The sequence below is a fragment of the Sorex araneus genome, chromosome 4, assembly GCF_027595985.1.
Source record: "Sorex araneus isolate mSorAra2 chromosome 4, mSorAra2.pri, whole genome shotgun sequence".
NCBI lineage: Eukaryota > Metazoa > Chordata > Mammalia > Eulipotyphla > Soricidae > Sorex > Sorex araneus.
Window position 1 is genome coordinate 176,366,021 of NC_073305.1, and position 16,713 is coordinate 176,382,733.

The window sequence follows — 16,713 nt, forward strand, 5'->3', positions numbered from 1 at the left end:
CATGATGTTTGTTACAGGCATTCAATATTCCAACACCAACCCCACCACCACTGTCACCTTCCTCCACAACTGTCCACATTTCCCCAACCATCCCTCAAGCCTAGCAGGCACACAGTAATTTGCTTTATATTGCTTACTACCACTAAATGGCTGATGGAATGATCAAAAAATACTTCAGTAACAGCAAACTTGTGAAAATTGTTGTACCTCACCATAGGATATTAAGTCCTTGTCTGAGGGTTTACTAGGCTGTTGCTGCTAGCTGAGCCTTCTGTGTTAATGTTTTTGCTGACTGAGCTTAGTTGGCTTCTATGTTACATTCCCATCCAGTCTGGTGTGTTCCGACTGGGATGTTAGTAGAGTTTGGAGATGTGGCTCCAGAAAATCCAGAGTATTTAACTGGGCAGAGTGTTTACATGGCAGTGGCGGTGGAACATGGTTGTAGTTGCAGGGGCTTCTGGATGTCTGGAGATAAGGAAGTGGAGGTTGCCCACCTTGACTCCAAAAAGGCCCGGAGTTTGCAGCCAAAACAATAAATAAACCCACACAATAAAATAAAATGTCCTTTAACGTGTCCAAATGTGAAAGAAGAAATATTGGGCATGAGCTAGGACAAAAGCAGCTGATATGTGGCTTCATGGTAAAGTAGATGCTTTGCAAATATTATATCTGGGCTTGCTCCATGAAATCACAAAAAAAAAAGGGAAAAAAATCAAAAGTTTGTGTTTATTGGTGAAAGTGTTTTAACGTCAATGAAAAGCAAGGAACATTTCTATCACCCTTTGGTTCTCTATTGTTTCAAGAACAGGGAAGGGGAAATGGTGTGCTGGGGAACATAAAACATAAAATCAGCTACTACTTAAAAAAAAAATTTTATCTGTCTGCTAAGTGTAGGCATTGTTTGTTGCTAAAGTCCTTAGGAATCCAAGTAAGGAGAACATGACAGCCAAAGAGTAAGTATATAGGAGGCTGGAGCAATAGCACAGCGGGTAGGGCGTTCCTGAGTGCATGAGCCAGGAGTAACCCCTGTGCATTGCTGGGTGTGACCCAAAGGGCAAAAAAAAAAAAAAAAAAAGTATATAAAATGGATTATTTTCTCCCTTAGTCTCCTAGCTGACCTTTGTTGAAAATGTACCCAGGCAATAGAAACAAGGGAGCTTGCCGAAGTGGGGGAGGTGGGTAAGGACAGGGAAGGCACCACTATGATGATGCTAGGGGACGTGGTCACTCTGAACTAGAAGTGGGTGCTGAAGAGGTAAAGTGATGTGCATGACTCCCTGTCAGTGATAGTACTGCAAGACACAGTGCCTAAAACTAAAAAAGAAAAAGGGGAAAGTGCCGGCATTGAGGCAGGGAGTGAGGGTGGGAGTTGGGGGAAACAGGCCACTGGAGGAGGGAAGGGGGGCCACTGGTGAAGGGATTGTTACTTGATCACTATAGGTTTTAAACTAAACCATGAATTACTTTGTAACTTGGTGATCTACGGTGATTTAATACATTAAAAAAAAATTTATCACAGTGATTCTCTAATAAAAAATTTTTAAAAAAGTGTACAGAGGGGGCTGGAGTGATAGCACAGCGGTAGGGCGTTTGCCTTGCACGCGGCCGACCCGGGGTTCGAATCCCAGCATCCCATATGGTCCCCTGAGCACCGCCAGGGGTGATTCCTGAGTGCATGAGCCAGGAGTGACCCCTGTGCATCGCCGGGTGTGACCCAAAAAGCAAAAAAAAAAAAAAAAAAAAAAGTGTACAGAGCAAAAGAAATAGGTCCAGCTGAAGATACTGAGCCCATGCTTTAAAACATGAAGATATACAAAAGTAACGGCAAACAGCATTAGAAAATCATGACTCTGCACCTATGAAATAACATACAGGTAAGAATTAGATGTCGGGGCTGAAGCAATAGCACAGTGGGTAGAGCATTTGCCTTGCACTCGGCCAACCTGGGTTCGATTCCTAGCATCCCGTATGGTCTCCTGAGCACCACCAGAAGTAATTCCTGAGTGTAAGTAAAGACAGGAATAACCCTTGGGTCTAACCTCCCCCCCAAAAAAAAGAATTAGTAGATGTAAAAATAAGTAAATAAAAAGTGAAAAAAAAAAAAAACCAACTTTATAGTAGAAGAAATCCAGCAGATACCACCTTAACCAAACAATGCAATTTATAATGAGAACTATAACAAATATACATCCTCTGCCCCTTGAGGTTGGACAGATAGCTCAGTGGGTAGGGCACCTGTACTGCATATGATCAAGCCTGGTTTGGTCCCCAGCACCCTTTATGGTTCCCCTCCCACCAGGAAAAATCCCTGAGTACAGATCCAGGTGTAAGCGATAAGCACTGCCCCTCCCCGCAAAATTTTAAAAATCCTGTTCTTCTCTTGAGAAAAACAAAACTTCCCTTTGGTGGTATTCCCACCAAAAAAGTTTACAAGGCAATAGACAAACTCAAATAGAGGGACACTCTCCAAAGTAGCCTATGTTCCTAAAATATCATATGAAAAAAAGACAATAGTTCAAGAACTGATCACATGAAAGTAAACTAAATATGGCAAGTAAATGCAACTAAATGTGATTCTGTATTGGCTCCTGGCATGATTAGATGGGAGGAGATAAAAATCTGTGATTACTGGGGTAATTATTGAAACTTTATAAAAATCTAAGGATTTGATCAGTGCTTTTTAAACTTTTCCACTTGCAAGCCCTTTCACTCAAGAAATGCAACTCAGAGGCCGGAGCCATAGCACAGCGGGTAGGGCGTTTGCCTTGTACGCGGCCGACCCGGGTTCGATCCCCGGCATCCCATATGGTCCCCCAAGCACTGCCAGGAGTAATTCCTGAGTGCAAAAGCCAGGAGTAACCCCTGAGCATCGCTGGGTGTGACCCAAAAAGCAAAAAAAAAAAAAAAATGCAACTCAGGCAAGAGCTGCCAGAAATACCTCAGGTTCAGCACGAATTTGATCTGATGCTAATTTTTAGTCATTATGTATTCAGAAACTTTTTACTGCTGCCAATTTTTCATGACCTCCACATTCAGTTATGCAATCCTATAAGGTCTTGACCAATAATTAAGCTTTGGATTAGACAACTACTAATTTAACAATGTAAAATTCAGAACTTTTAAAAATTTATAGAAAGGAATTGTCCTGGTACACAATATATATAAAATCTTTGAGAGTAAAGGGATGTTAATTCTAAGCTCACTCTCAATGCTTCAGGAAAAAAAAATAGGGTATACAGAGGTTAAATGGTAAGTAAAGGAGACAAAATATTAAGAACTGGTAAAAATGGGTAAAATAAATGAGAAGTCTTTATGTCATTCCTGCAACCTGTTTCCAAGTATGTAATTATATTAAGATGTAAAGTTACAAAAAACAGCCAAAATTATCTGTTGAATACTAAGTGAGAAAAAATCTAAGCCTAGGTGGAGAATGACTACTATTTAAATAAATATGGAAAGGCGGTTTGTGGGGTCCCCTCTGGGGACATACTTGGTGGTGCTGAGGAGTTTCACCTGGTTCACTGCTAGGGATCAATTCCAATGGGACTCAGGAGACCAAGTGGTGACAAGGGACAGAAGCCGGGCCAGGCCTCAGGAAGGCAGGTATGTACTCCAGTCTACTGAGCGATATCTTGACCCCAAGTGGCACTTTCGATACCTAAAAACACTTCAATATGTGTGCGTAGTCCTCCTTTTTTTTGGTTTTGAGGTCACAACCAATGATGTCTCTGGCTCTGAAATCAGGGATCACTCCTGGCAGTGCTAGGGCACCATATGGGATGCTGGGGATAGAACCCAGGTTGGCTCCATACAAGTCCCTACCTGCTGCACTGTCTCTGCGGACCCCACGTACAGTTTTAATTTTTAATGTTAAAAAGCATCTTCAGGTGCTGGAGCGATAGCACAGCGGGTAGGGCGTTTGCCTTGCAGGCGGCCGACCCGGGTTCGAATCCCAGCATCCCATATGGTCCTCCGAGCACCGCCAGGAGTAATTCCTGAGTGAAGAGCCAGGAGTAACCCCTGTGCATCGCCGGGTGTGACCCAAAAACCAAAAAAAATAAATAAAACAAAATAAAAAGCATCTTCAATTATGAAAACCGACTGACCTTCTCCTCTCTTCCTTTATTCTGTTCCTTCTTTTCTCGACAACGAACAGCTTTCCCTCTGTCATTGTGAAGATTGTGCGCAGATGGACGGTGAGCTCTGGCAGATGTACTGGGACGGTTACTGTGGGGCTTGGGGTCATTGTACTGAGGAGACTGGCGTTTCCTAGGTCCTGGTGAGGGTCTAGTCAAACACAAGATCACTGGAATCATAATTAGCTCCTAGAGGTGGCTCTAATCAACAAATATACATGAGTAAGTTACAGTTTATGAACCAAAGATGCCAAGACAACAGCTGAAATCAAGACAGGACTGAATAAAGGTTACTGAACTCTAAGATCTAATGCTTATATGTATTTTTGTTTTACCCAGCTGTGCTTACTCACGGCGGGGCTCAGGGGCTGAACCAGGTCACTGAGTGCAAGGCAAGTGTCTGACTCCCTGTACTGTTTCTCTGAGCCTAATGCTTAAATTTGAGGGACTGGAGAGATAGTACGCAGGTAAGGTGCTTGCCTTGCACACATTCAACCCACACTTCCATTCTCTGCACCCCATAAGGTCTCCCAAGACCTGCCTGAATTGATCCCTGAGCACAAAGCCAGGAACAAGCCATGAGCACTACCAGGGTGCTCAAAACACAAACAATCAAACAAACAAGAAAAAGAGCAATAACACAGCAGGCTGTATGTTTGCCTTGTACACGGCCAAACTGGGTTCAATGCCAGGCATCCCATATGATCCCCCGAGCACTGCTGGGAGTAATTCCTGAGTGCACAGCCAGGAGTAACCCCTGAGCACTGTTGGGTGTGATTCAAAAAGCTAAAAACCAAAAAAATTTGACATAGCTATCTGTGCTAATTTAATGAGAAATGGAAGACAGTATGGTTATATGATATGATATAAATAATGAAGACAAGTCAACTTTTGTTTTAACAAAAGAAATGTTGCATTTTGTATACCCTGATGGCGGGAACGAAACCAGACTCCTATAAGCAGAATACGTGCTCCAGTCCTTGCAGCTATCTCCCTGGTTTCAGTCTGACTGACTCCTTGGAGTTGGGGGGAGGAGCTGTAGGTAGGGCTCTATCCAATGGTGCTAGGAGAATGGGAATTACAACAGGGTCAGCACCTGAACCCTGCACTCCCTCCCCAGGGTGACCAGAGCTTCAGTGACATCAGCAACAGTAGTAAGGGCGGTGGGACACTGAGATGGGGCCAGATTAAGTCCAGTTTGTGACGACAGAATGCCATGAAGATGGGCCAGATAACCAGGACTGACCAGAAGATAATCATCGCAACATGCTGCTATTCCCTGACCTGTCTTACTGCTCTGCACACCGAAAACACAACAAAAAGTGCTCAGCCACGCCCTCTAGTTTAGAAGACAGAAAAAGGAGAAGCATTTCTGCATTCTCTCTGGAATTCTGCTTAGGAGGCCCCTCCCATACTATTGGGAACCTTCCCTCACTTTTCATATTCTACCCTTTTAAACAGAATTTCTTCTTTTCAGACAGTAAGTGTGGTCTCCTGCTTCCAATTTTGACTGCCTGAAGACAAAAGTCTTGAATGTGCTGTAACAACATTACTGCCACTAATTTTCATTTGCTATCAACTGATAACAAGAAGCTGGAGAAGGTGCTCCGCAGAGACTCGACCCGGGCGGCCACACACCTTGGTGCGGCCGCTTTGCTGCTGATTGACCATGATCCGGAGGCCAGCTAGACTATTTTTGGTCCCAGAAACTACTTGCAGCCATGTCTCTAGACTGTGAGCTAAGCCATTGCCCCACACCAGCCGAGAAGGGGAAGTATCTCTTTCTCGGTTTTTTTTTTTCTCTTTCTGGGAAGAAGCGGCATGGCATCTGCCATATTATGAGGATTATAAGCAGGTATGAACCTGGTGGCGCGGGAAGGAGAAAAAAAAAGAGCTTTGTACTTGAAACAGTGGGACGCTTGGGCAGTCTCGGGCCGGGGCCTATACCGGCTTGCACTCTGCCGAGACTTGACCCGGGTGGCCACACACTTTGGTGCGGCCGCTTTGCTGCTGATTAACCACAATCCGGAGGCCAGCTAGACTACTTTTGGTCCCAGAAACTGCTTGCAGCCATGTCTCTAGACTGTGAACTAAGCCACTGCCCCATACAATGAAGGGAAATTATGCAATTTCTAACATAAATCTCCCTGGACTTAATTATCAAAATACTAAAATACAGAAATCCTAAACCTAAACCTAAAATTCATATCTCTCCATTCTCAGCAATGGAAAACTAATTATCAAATGCTTCCTTGTCAGTAGGGCTGGTTTTTTTGGGGGGAAACTCCAACAACAATAGTGAGTTTTGTGTTGACATATGGAATGTAATCAAGGTAAAGAGAAAATGAAGTGAAATTTATCAGTTACGCAGGCAGGGGGGGTGGGCAGGGGGTGCGAGATATACTGGGGTTTTTGGTGGTGGAATATGGACACTGGTGAAGGGTCAGGTGTTTGAGCATTGTATAACTGAGACATAAGCCTGAGAACTTTGTAACTTTCCACATGGTGATTCAATAAAATAAATTAAAAAAAAAAAAAGCTGGAGAAGGGGCTGGAGTGATAGCACAGAGGGTAGGGTGTTTGCATGCGGCCGAACCGAGTTCGATTCCCAGCATCCCAATGGTCCCCTGAGCACCAACAGGGGTAATTCCTGAGTGCAGAGCCAGGAGTGACCTCTGTGCATCGCCAGGTGTGACCCAAAAAGAAAAAAAAAAAAAAAAAAAAGCAGCTGGAGAAGTAGAGCAAAGGAAAGACCTAAAATTGAGGACTGCGATGTGACTCAGTGATAAAACACTTGCCTTGCAAGTATAAGGTCCTGGGTTCAATTCCCACTACCATGTGGTTCCCAAAGCATCACTAGGAGTAAGTGATGCAAGAGCACCAAACTTGGAGTAGTCCATAAGCATTACCAAGTATAGCCCCCAAACAATAAACTGTTGTTTTGAGAGCTTCATCATTTTTTCCCCTATGAATTAAAAAGCATATTTTTCCAATGTAGCAATAGTATAGCCCTATGATCAGCAGAATTCTGTAATAGCTCGAGAATCACTGTTTTCTCTAAACGCCTGCACTGTACTTTTGAGAAATATGACAACAAGAAAAGTACAATTTTCCCAAGGCTACAGACAGAGGTTAGGAAGTGGTAGCTCAGGTATATTCTTTCCCAGTGCCTTGCTCCCAGACTCTATCAGATAATGGGGACTCCACTACTTTTAACTCATCTAAGTTGCTTTTAAGTAATTTCTACTTATAACTAATTTACAGAAATGGGTCATAGTCAAACAATATACAACTTAAGACAGAAAAGGCATTCAGTAAAAAGTTTCTATGGGTCACTGGTTCTCCTAGTTACAGGCAATGCCATCAGTTTTTTATGCTAAATTGTTTCTTTAAAAAGATCACCACCATGAAGGGATGTGCACTGAAACACTGTATGCCTGAAAGTGAATTATGAGTAACTTTGTAATTTCATAGGTGACTAAATTAAAAAACAAAACAAAAACCTCCAACACGACTGGAGAGATTGTATAGTGAGTAGGGTGCTTGCATTGCATACAGCTGACCCAGGTTAGATTTCGGGCACCACACATGATCCGCTGAGCACAGAGCCAGTAATAAGCCCTATGCACCTGAGTGTGGCCTCCCCACCATCAAAAAAAAAAAAAAAATCCTCCGCTTGGGCCTGAGATAACACGGGGTGGTTAAAGTACTTGCCTTCCAATCAGCCAAGCCTAGTTGGATGCTTGGCACTGCATATGATCCTATGAGAACCACCAGGCATGACACCTGAGCAACAAGCACTACCAGATGTAACCCCAACAACCCCCCAGATAAATAAAAGGTCTCCATTTACCTTCGTTCAACAGGGACAGGCAAGGACCAGACCTCTCCCTCAGAAGCTGGAAGCTCATGCTGGGCGGCTTTCAGGGGAGTGTTGTCCAGTCTGAAGCTCTCAAGTGTTTTCATGATATCTTTAACATGTTTAGCTTCCACATTTATCTCCTGCCAAACCTGGTTTCAAAGGGGAATACAGCTCTTTAAATGTCTTTAAATTAAATCACCACCAAGAGCATGGGCCATTTATTAAAGATATTAGAAACCTCCATTTTCTAATGGTTTGCCAGTAAATAATATCCACATACACTGTTAAAATTTTAATAATGGTTTCAATTAATTGCTTTCTATTGAAAATCAATTCTGATAAAATGGGTAGTCACATCATTCACTAAGGTTCTTCTCAAAGTTGCATAACAAACATAAAAGTCAATTATAATGTCCAAGTTTGATAAAATAACACTGCTTTACATTGTGCACATTGATGGTTTTTATCCTATTTACTTGACTCAAAATGATGATCAAAAGCCATTAATGGCTAGCCAATCAGTTTAAAAGACACGGTTTCAGTGTCTAAGTTCACATATAACTAAGATTATTACTTTGTTTAAAAGTACTCTTCACTCGAGGTTGTAGAGATAATACAGCAGGTAAGATTTGTCTTAAACATGGTTGACCTGGGTTCAATCCCTGCCATCTCACATGCTCCCCTAAATACCACCGGGGGTAATGCCAGAGCACCAAGACAGGAGTAAGTCCCGCGCAGCACTGGGTATGGTGGAAAACTCAATATGTATCTGTTTAAAACATACCCAGGTCAGTGCTGGGGGTTGCTACTGGAGGTGCGTGGGGAAAATGGGTTCCTTGGTCAGGAACTAAGCCTAGTACTTCACATAAGCAAGGAAAGACACTCTACCACTGAGCTATATCCCCAGCCTCCTAGCATTTCAAAATGTATACATATTGGGCCAGAGACAGTATAGCTCTTGGCTTGCAAAAGCTGACACTGTTTGCGGGGGGGGGGGGGGGGGGGGGTTTGTTTTGTTTTGCTTGGGTCAAGTGTCCTACCTGGCAATGGTCAGGGTATCAAACCTGGGTCAGCTGTGTACAAGGATCTGCCCTACTCACTGTAAAATCACTCCAGCCCCATCCCAAATTTTTTAATTAAAAAAATTTTTTTAAGCTGGCCTTACAAAAAAGGGTCATTACAAATCTTTCAGTGAAAATTCAGGGCTCCTTAAGAAAGAAAGTATTTTTCTTTCTTAAGGGCTAAGCAATAGTACAGTGAGTAGGGCATTTGCCTTGCATGCGGCAGATCTGGGTTTGATCCCCGGTACCCCATATGGTCCCAAGTTCCGCCAGAAGTCACCGCTAATCACAGAGTCAGGAGTAAGCCCTGAGTACCACACTGGATGTGGCCCAGAAACAAAAAGTAAAATCAAAAAGTATCATTGCCACCCCCCATCGGCTTTGCAGAAGAAGATACAGGCAAATGGTTGAGTTCAAAAGAGAAATCATTTTCTCTTTAAAGAAGATTAAAGGAAAAAACGAAATACTATCAAATAAAGTAGTTCAGTAAAATCTGAGGGATAATATTCTACTTAACATGCCAGCTCAAGAAGACTATCAATTTCTTTCTTTGTTTCAGGGTCACACCCAGTGGTGTTCAGGGCTTGCTACTCCTGTGTCAGTGATCAGGAGTGATGCCTGGCAGTGCTCGTATTTGGTGCTGGGGATCTGAACCAGGGACTAACACACATAAGGTCAGTGCCTTCCCTCCTTTACTACTGCTCTCCGACCCAAGATTATTCATTTCTGGAACATTTCTTTCCTCAGTGACATAGATGAGCCTTGTTACATATGCCCCTTTCAACTGGACCAGACCTAAAAGTCCACCTGTAAACTTTCCATAGGTCGTGAGCTAGGCTGACAGGTCAAAGGGCTGGAAAATGGATGGTTTGTTTCTCAACCCCAAGTCCAAGCCCCAGCTCCCACACACTTAGTATACCAGCAGCACTGGGAAAAACAGTGCAGCCCTGAGCACTAACGTTCCGATCCCGCGTAGCTCCCAGCCCCGATGATCCTGAATAACACCACACAGCTGGACTACCACTTAACAGCCTGGCCCAGTTGGCCAAGAGTCTTGGGAGTGGCCTCCAGGTCCCCTGAGCATTGCTTGGGAGCTCTCCAATTCCCCCAAAGTTCCTACCAGTCCCCAGTGACTGAAGTTCCCAAACTGAAATTCAAATATGGCTTGCTTGATAATGTTCCACAGAAAAGATGGTACCTTTGAGATTCAGGTGCCTCTTAAGTTTCAACATGGCTTCATAAAACCAATCAGAGGGCATGGTGCCACCAACAGGTTAACTCGTACCTGCAGGTGAGTGCGTGAGCATCCTGATTTTGCCTTCAGGCTTCCTGATACCCCAAAATTGCCACTGTGCATTTATTTGGCCGGACCCAAACAACTTGGGACCAAGTTTACCAAGAAATTAAATGGCCAAAAGTTAGATATGTGGGAGTCATGCCCACAAACCACCTCCGGCTCAGCTATACAAGCTCATATATTGGCCTTAATTCAGAGACCCAAAAATCCGGAAAGAAATCAAAAGCCAGGGGCTGGAACGATAGCACAGCGGGTAGGGCATTTGCCTTGCACGCGGCCGACCCGGGTTCTAATCCCAGCATCCCGTATGGTCCCCTGAGCACCGCCAGGGGTAATTCCTGAGTGAAGAGCCAGGAGTAACCCCTGTGCATTGCTGGGTGTGACCCAAAAACAAACAAACAAAAAAATCAAAAGCCACAGTTAATCTCAGACCCGAGTATGGCAGAACAGACTGGGGTAAATCGGAGGGGGCAGGTTGGCCTGTGCCTGCCCAAGCAGAGCCCCCAGTAGCCACTTGCTTCCACAATTCAAAATCGTCACCATACCCCCAGCCTGACTCCACCGTCTCAGGGCAGACCTCACCAAGCTATAAACTGCTGAAAATTCGGGTATGCGGGTTTTGTGACTGAAATCTCCAGGCTTTCACAGAGTTGGGGTGGGCTATCTCCCCCCACTTCTCAAAACACATGGAAGCACTGGCAGTCACCCCCACAAGCCAACTCCAGCACCACCCTATAAACTCTATTAGTGGCCCTGCTTCAGAGACCCATAAATAAATCTCAAAAGAAACCAAAAGCCAGAGACACAGCAGCGAGTCCAGGAAGACACCACAGTGCCAGATATTTCTCCAAGCCTCATATCAAGCCAATTTCACTGGGGCATCCCAGATGGAGCACGCACAGTCTCCCCACCTATTCCAGATGGAATCCTGGTGACCAACAGCTGCCACAAGAATGGCCCAGGTATTTGGGTTCCAGGACTAAAATCTCCACGTTGCATGGCGGCAGATGTACCATCTTAGTCCTGCACCAATAGTCCTGGTCCAGAGTCGCCGAACTGAATCCCAAAATGGATTAGTGCCCTAGAGAAATGTCTCTGGAACCCAACCATCTACAATCTAGGATTCCAGAAGTATGTGGCTACAGCACCCATGATATTCAAAATGAGCAAGGGATAATAAATGATCTAGCATCTGCCCCTGGCAAGCAGGCTTGAATGGTGGTGGGAAAATTCGAGCGAAACGTACGCCCAAAAGTAAGAGAGAGTATTGGGGGGCTTCCACGGAGGCAGCGTGAGAACTGGGATGGGGGGTGGGATATACTGGGGACACTGGTGGTGGAAAGTGTGCACTGGTGGAGGGATGGGTGTTCGATCATTGTACAGCTGAATCTCGAACATGAAAGCTTTGTAGCTACATCTCACGGTGATTCAATAAAACAAACAAACAAAATAAAAACCTCCATTTTTAGGAGAAAGAATGTGATGCCAAACAATTTTGAAACCACTATTCTTTTAAATATATATATATATAATATATAAAATCTATTATATATATATATTTTTATACTATTTGGGTCACATCCAGCAATGCTCAGGGGTTACTCCTGGCTCTGTATTCAGGAATTACCTGTCAGTGTTCAGGGGACCATATGGGATGTGAGGGATCAAACCCAGGTAGGGTACATGTCAGGAAAATACTTTACCTGCTATACTATCTCTCTAATTCCAACTGTTTCTTTTTAACCTATTAAATTCCAACAATTAGAATATCTGACACAAACTCATAATGCCAATGGTGCATACATACAGACTAACACAATAACAAGAAAACAAATTTCAAGTAGTATCATATATAAATCCAGGTAAAAAACACTCTTAATGTAACTGCAAAAAGTATGTACAATACATTTAAATTCACTTCTGAGCATTTAAACCATAAAATATGCAACCATGATTCTTACCTGTTGCCACTTCTGCTGGAGATATGTGTCTTTGACTGAGTATAGATACTTGTTCATCTGGTCAAGTACTCCCTGATAATAGACCATGGCGGAGTCATAATTTCCCAGCAATGCATATTCACGAGCTAATTTCACATTCTCACTGATCATAAGGAGACTCATGCTCACCTGAAAGCTAAAAAAAAATAAAGAAAAAAGTTTTTATATTATGTATTTTTCAAAATTAATTACTGCAGTACAAAGTTGGTGTGTTGGGGTGTGGGGTGGGGGTGGGTGAGGGGGATGTTCTGGGCAACACCTGGCAATGCTGGGTCCCCTCTCAGCTCTGAACTCAAGGGTCACTCCCAGCAGTGCTTGAAGGACCCAATTCTGGCCCTATACTGAGCTATCCACAAACCCTGGATCGTATACCCAGTACCACTTATGGTTCACAGGGGCCACTCCTGAGAAGAGACAGGAAAAGGAAGGAATAGCAGGACGGAGAGGAGGCAAGGGCAGGGCAAGATAGGGAGTAAAGAAAAGGGACTTCAAACAAAGACCTATTTCAGCGTCACACCCAACTTTGCTCAGGGCTTACACCTGATTCTGTGCTCAAGGATCATTCCTAGTAGGAACCATATAGGGGTTGGGGACCACACCCAGGTTAGGCTGTGAGCAAGGCAAGCACCTTCCGTGCTGTACTATGGCTCCATACAGCCTTTGTGAGTCCTTGGGGTCAATCCCAGCATTGACAATAGCAACAGAGAGTATATCCTTATCATTACTAAATTACATTTAGTAATTGGCATAACAGCTGGCAATCCTTAAGAAATTAATATAGTTAAAGAAAAACCAGTAAGCCAAGTTTTAACCATGAACTACAAACACTACATATTGGTTTAATTAATAAAACACACGTAAAATAATATTGTAAAAAAAACTTTAGACAGGGCCAGAGTGACAGTATTGGTAGGGTGCCTCACAGGTGGCCAACCTGGGTTCAATCATGGTTCAATCCTGGGTTCAATCCCCACCACCACCAGGAGTAATTTCTGAGTGCGGAGCCAGGAGTAACCCCTGATCATCACCATACATGATCCAAAGTGCAAAAACCAAAAAATATCTTTAAGACTCTTGGTTATAGAAACTGTTAAAAACCATCTGCAGTATCCTTTTTATATTCCCTAATAAAGCCATACTTTTGCTTACATAGTGGTAATGTCTTACTTTAGCTAACAACTAAATTCATTTAAGCCAAGTGAGATGCAATACAAAATTATTTTTAATTAAATGTTAAAAGCACTACCCACAACTTTTTCTTTATACATTTAATAAATATTTGCCAATACTATTTCTTTAAAAAAGACAACTTTGGTTTTTTTCTCCTCTAGGAATAGGGAGAACAGATCAAAGATACAGAAAAACAACAGGTTACAGATTCAAAGATAAATTCGCTTCCAAAACAACAAATATGGGGTCTTCTCTGCCATACACCTACAAAGAAGACCTTGCAAACTTAATTTTTTCTGTAATTATAGACTGATCTCCACTTAAATATTTCAAAAGCATCAACTTAATTAAAAGGAATTTCACTAAAGACAAAAAACAAAGTTAGACCTTGAAATCCTTGAAGTTTAGGCATGGGATTATCATAGTATTTACTCCAAATTAAGAGGAAACAAGCCACAGATCCCCAAAATCAGCACCATTTGCTGAAAAAAACCTGCAACACGGATAAAACGAAGGTAAAGCTCAGTACTGCATTTTCCTGAAGGTGTTTCAGTACTAAATGTGTAAAAAGAGTTAGGGACGATGCCGAGGGAAGGTCCGGTTCACGCCAGGTGGCCCTCCTCAGTACCGGTCCTGCTCAGCTTGGGAGGCCCAAAAGAAACAGGAATCGAAACAAAACAGTGGCTACAGAACATTGTTAAGCAATTTTTAGTAAGTTTGTCACTGGGATATAAAGCAACCATAATGCTAATTCAGTCACCCGTGAATATGAATAAGCACAATAAATGAGTGACTAGTGACCCATTAGAGCATAGCACACATTTTTTTTATCTTAGAATCACCTAATCTCGGTATGATAAATATTCGAGTACAAGAAAGTTATGGCTCTAAAGAAGCATCAAAAAGCTGCTCAGAAAAAAAAAAAAGGGCGGGGAGGGGGGGGCGGGCTGAGGGAGGGGGAAGCCACAAAATGAGGTTTACTATGCGTTTTGGCAAACTTTCCATTTACCCTAAACAAAACAAAAATAATCAGTGATTAGAACAACTGAAATATAATGCAACAGGAACAGGAGAGAGAGAAAAACAGCACTAGGCTGTCTTGCACTAGGCTGACCTGGGTGCAATACCCATATGGTCCCCCCGAAACCCGCAGAATAATTCCCGGGCGCAGACGGAGCCAGGAGAAAGCCCTACGCATCGGTGGGTGTAGCCCCCCAAACCCAAAAAGCTTTAAAAAAAAAAAAAAGAAATACAAGAAATCAAAACATACACTAAACATAAGGTGCCAGTAAACACAAGCAAAACCAACGTGGCTGGCTGCTAACAGCCCTACAGCCACGCAGGGACTTGATGACCCCTCTCTTTCTACCCTCCCGAGAGCGACCAACGTGCACGCACAAAGCCACGGCAGCTGGCAGAAAACCCACCCGTCTGGAATCCCGCGGATACCAACGTCTCTGTCCTCCCTGTCGGAACCGAGAAGCCGCTTTCAAGCAAGACCTGGAAGCCGTTTTCCCACATTTGACTGCAGAATAAAATGGAAATGCGACGCCGTAAAATGGGAAAAGTCTGTTTTTTTGTTTGTTAATTTTTTTTTTTTGGGGGGGGGGAGACCGAGCCGCTCTGGAGTCTTAGGAAAAGTGGATCAGCACGACCGCTTATTACTTTAAAAAAAAAATGTTTTGTTATTTTACAGGCAAGACCCAGTCCACGAAGTTTAGGGAGAGGGACTCCCAGCGGGGGCTGCTCTCTGTCGCTCTTTCTCCCTGCGAGAAGCGACCGCGACCGGTGCCAACGGAGCCACCTGAGCCGCGAGCTGGGGGTGGGGGTGGGGGTGGGGGGCTGCACTCGGAGACCCGCAGGCCGGTGTCCCCGAGTTCCCGCACCGTGGCTCTGGGAACCAGAGCCCCAGTCCCGGCGACGCGACCGTGCAGCGGCGAGGGCACTCGGGTTCGACCCCCGAGATCCCAGACGGTGCCCCCCGGGAGAGAGCCAGGAGTCAGCCCTGCCCGCGCACCGCCGGGTGTGGCCCAAAACCGGAAAAAAAAAGAAAGAAAAGAAGCCACCTGCGGCTGCTGCGTGGCTCCCGGGGACCCCCTCCAACGCTCACCCCTAACTCTGGAGGTCCGTGGGAACACGACACGAAACGCGCGTTGCCCCCACCCCCCGCTTCTTTCCCTCACAGCGACCCCGGCTAAGCACAAAGGCGCGTCCCGGGCGCCGGCTGCCCGGCCACCACGGCCAGAAGCCCGAGCCGCCCGGACGTCGCGCCCAGCTGCACCCCAAAGCCGACGCTTTTCGGGGGGCTGTGGGGGTGGCGAGGAGAGTTTCGGGGCGCCGGCGTGCGCGGAGGGGGCGGGAGACCCCTGAGATGAAGAAGAGAGGCGGGGGGCCCGCGCCCGGGAAAGGGCCGCGGGGAGGGAGCGGGAGGCCGGGCTGCTCCGGGAGGACGAACCGCCGTCGCCCGGCCCACCGCGCTCTCTGAGAGGGCGCGGCGCAGAGCGGCCGCGGGGGTCGGGCACCCACTCACCCGCGGCGGGCCGGCGCTGCTCCGGGAACGGCCCGGCCTGGCCCTGCGACGTGCTCACCGCCCCGCCACTGGCGGCTCCGAGCCGCCCGCAGACCCCGGCACCGCTTCGGTCCAGCTGGAATTTGAAGGCAAAGCCGCCAGGGTCACTTCCGGAGCCGGCGACGGCTCCAGCGACTCGGGCGCACGCGGAGCGACGCTCCGGGCGCGAGCACGCAGGGCAGCGCGCGCGTGCCCGACGCCGGGGCGCCGGCGGAGTCGGGGGCGGGGCCTGGAGGGCGGGGAGAGGCGGGGCAGAGGCGGGGCCTAGGAGGCAGGGCGGGACCTGGAGGGGCGGGGTCTGAAAGGCGGGAGTGGGGTGGGGCCCATGGTGGGGCGTGTCTGGAGGCGGGACCCGGTTGGAAGGGCGGGGCGCGACGGATGGGCAGCGCCTGCGCACATCGAGCCTCCTCCGGCGCTGAGCCCAGCACCGTTTGAGGACGCTGTTGACTAATATAGTTCCACCGCGTGCACTCTCGCTATCTTGGGGCAGATGTTTGCTCACTTTCACTCCCATTTGAATTTCACCACACCCCCCTCGGAGGTTAGGAAAGTACAGTGACTTTGACAGGTGAGTGAAAAGGGCCAAACAATTCATTTATGACAAGTGTTTTGGAATCT

At 45.8% G+C, this 16,713-nt stretch overlaps 1 protein-coding gene across 1 annotated transcript in view; it reads right to left on the reverse strand.

The window, feature by feature from the left end:
* The window catches only part of KATNA1 (katanin catalytic subunit A1), a 28,542-nt gene extending 12,317 nt beyond the window's left edge, over positions 1 to 16,225 (reverse strand). Inside the window, exons 1-4 of the mRNA XM_004608983.2 lie at positions 16,057 to 16,225; positions 12,318 to 12,492; positions 7,990 to 8,147; positions 4,107 to 4,287 (exon numbers count right to left, since the gene is read on the reverse strand). Of these exons, the coding sequence (XP_004609040.1) occupies positions 4,107 to 4,287; positions 7,990 to 8,147; positions 12,318 to 12,479 (501 nt within the window). The 5' untranslated portion in view covers positions 12,480 to 12,492; positions 16,057 to 16,225. The remainder of the gene's footprint in view (positions 1 to 4,106; positions 4,288 to 7,989; positions 8,148 to 12,317; positions 12,493 to 16,056) is intronic.
* Between the last annotated feature and the right edge of the window lie 488 nt (positions 16,226 to 16,713).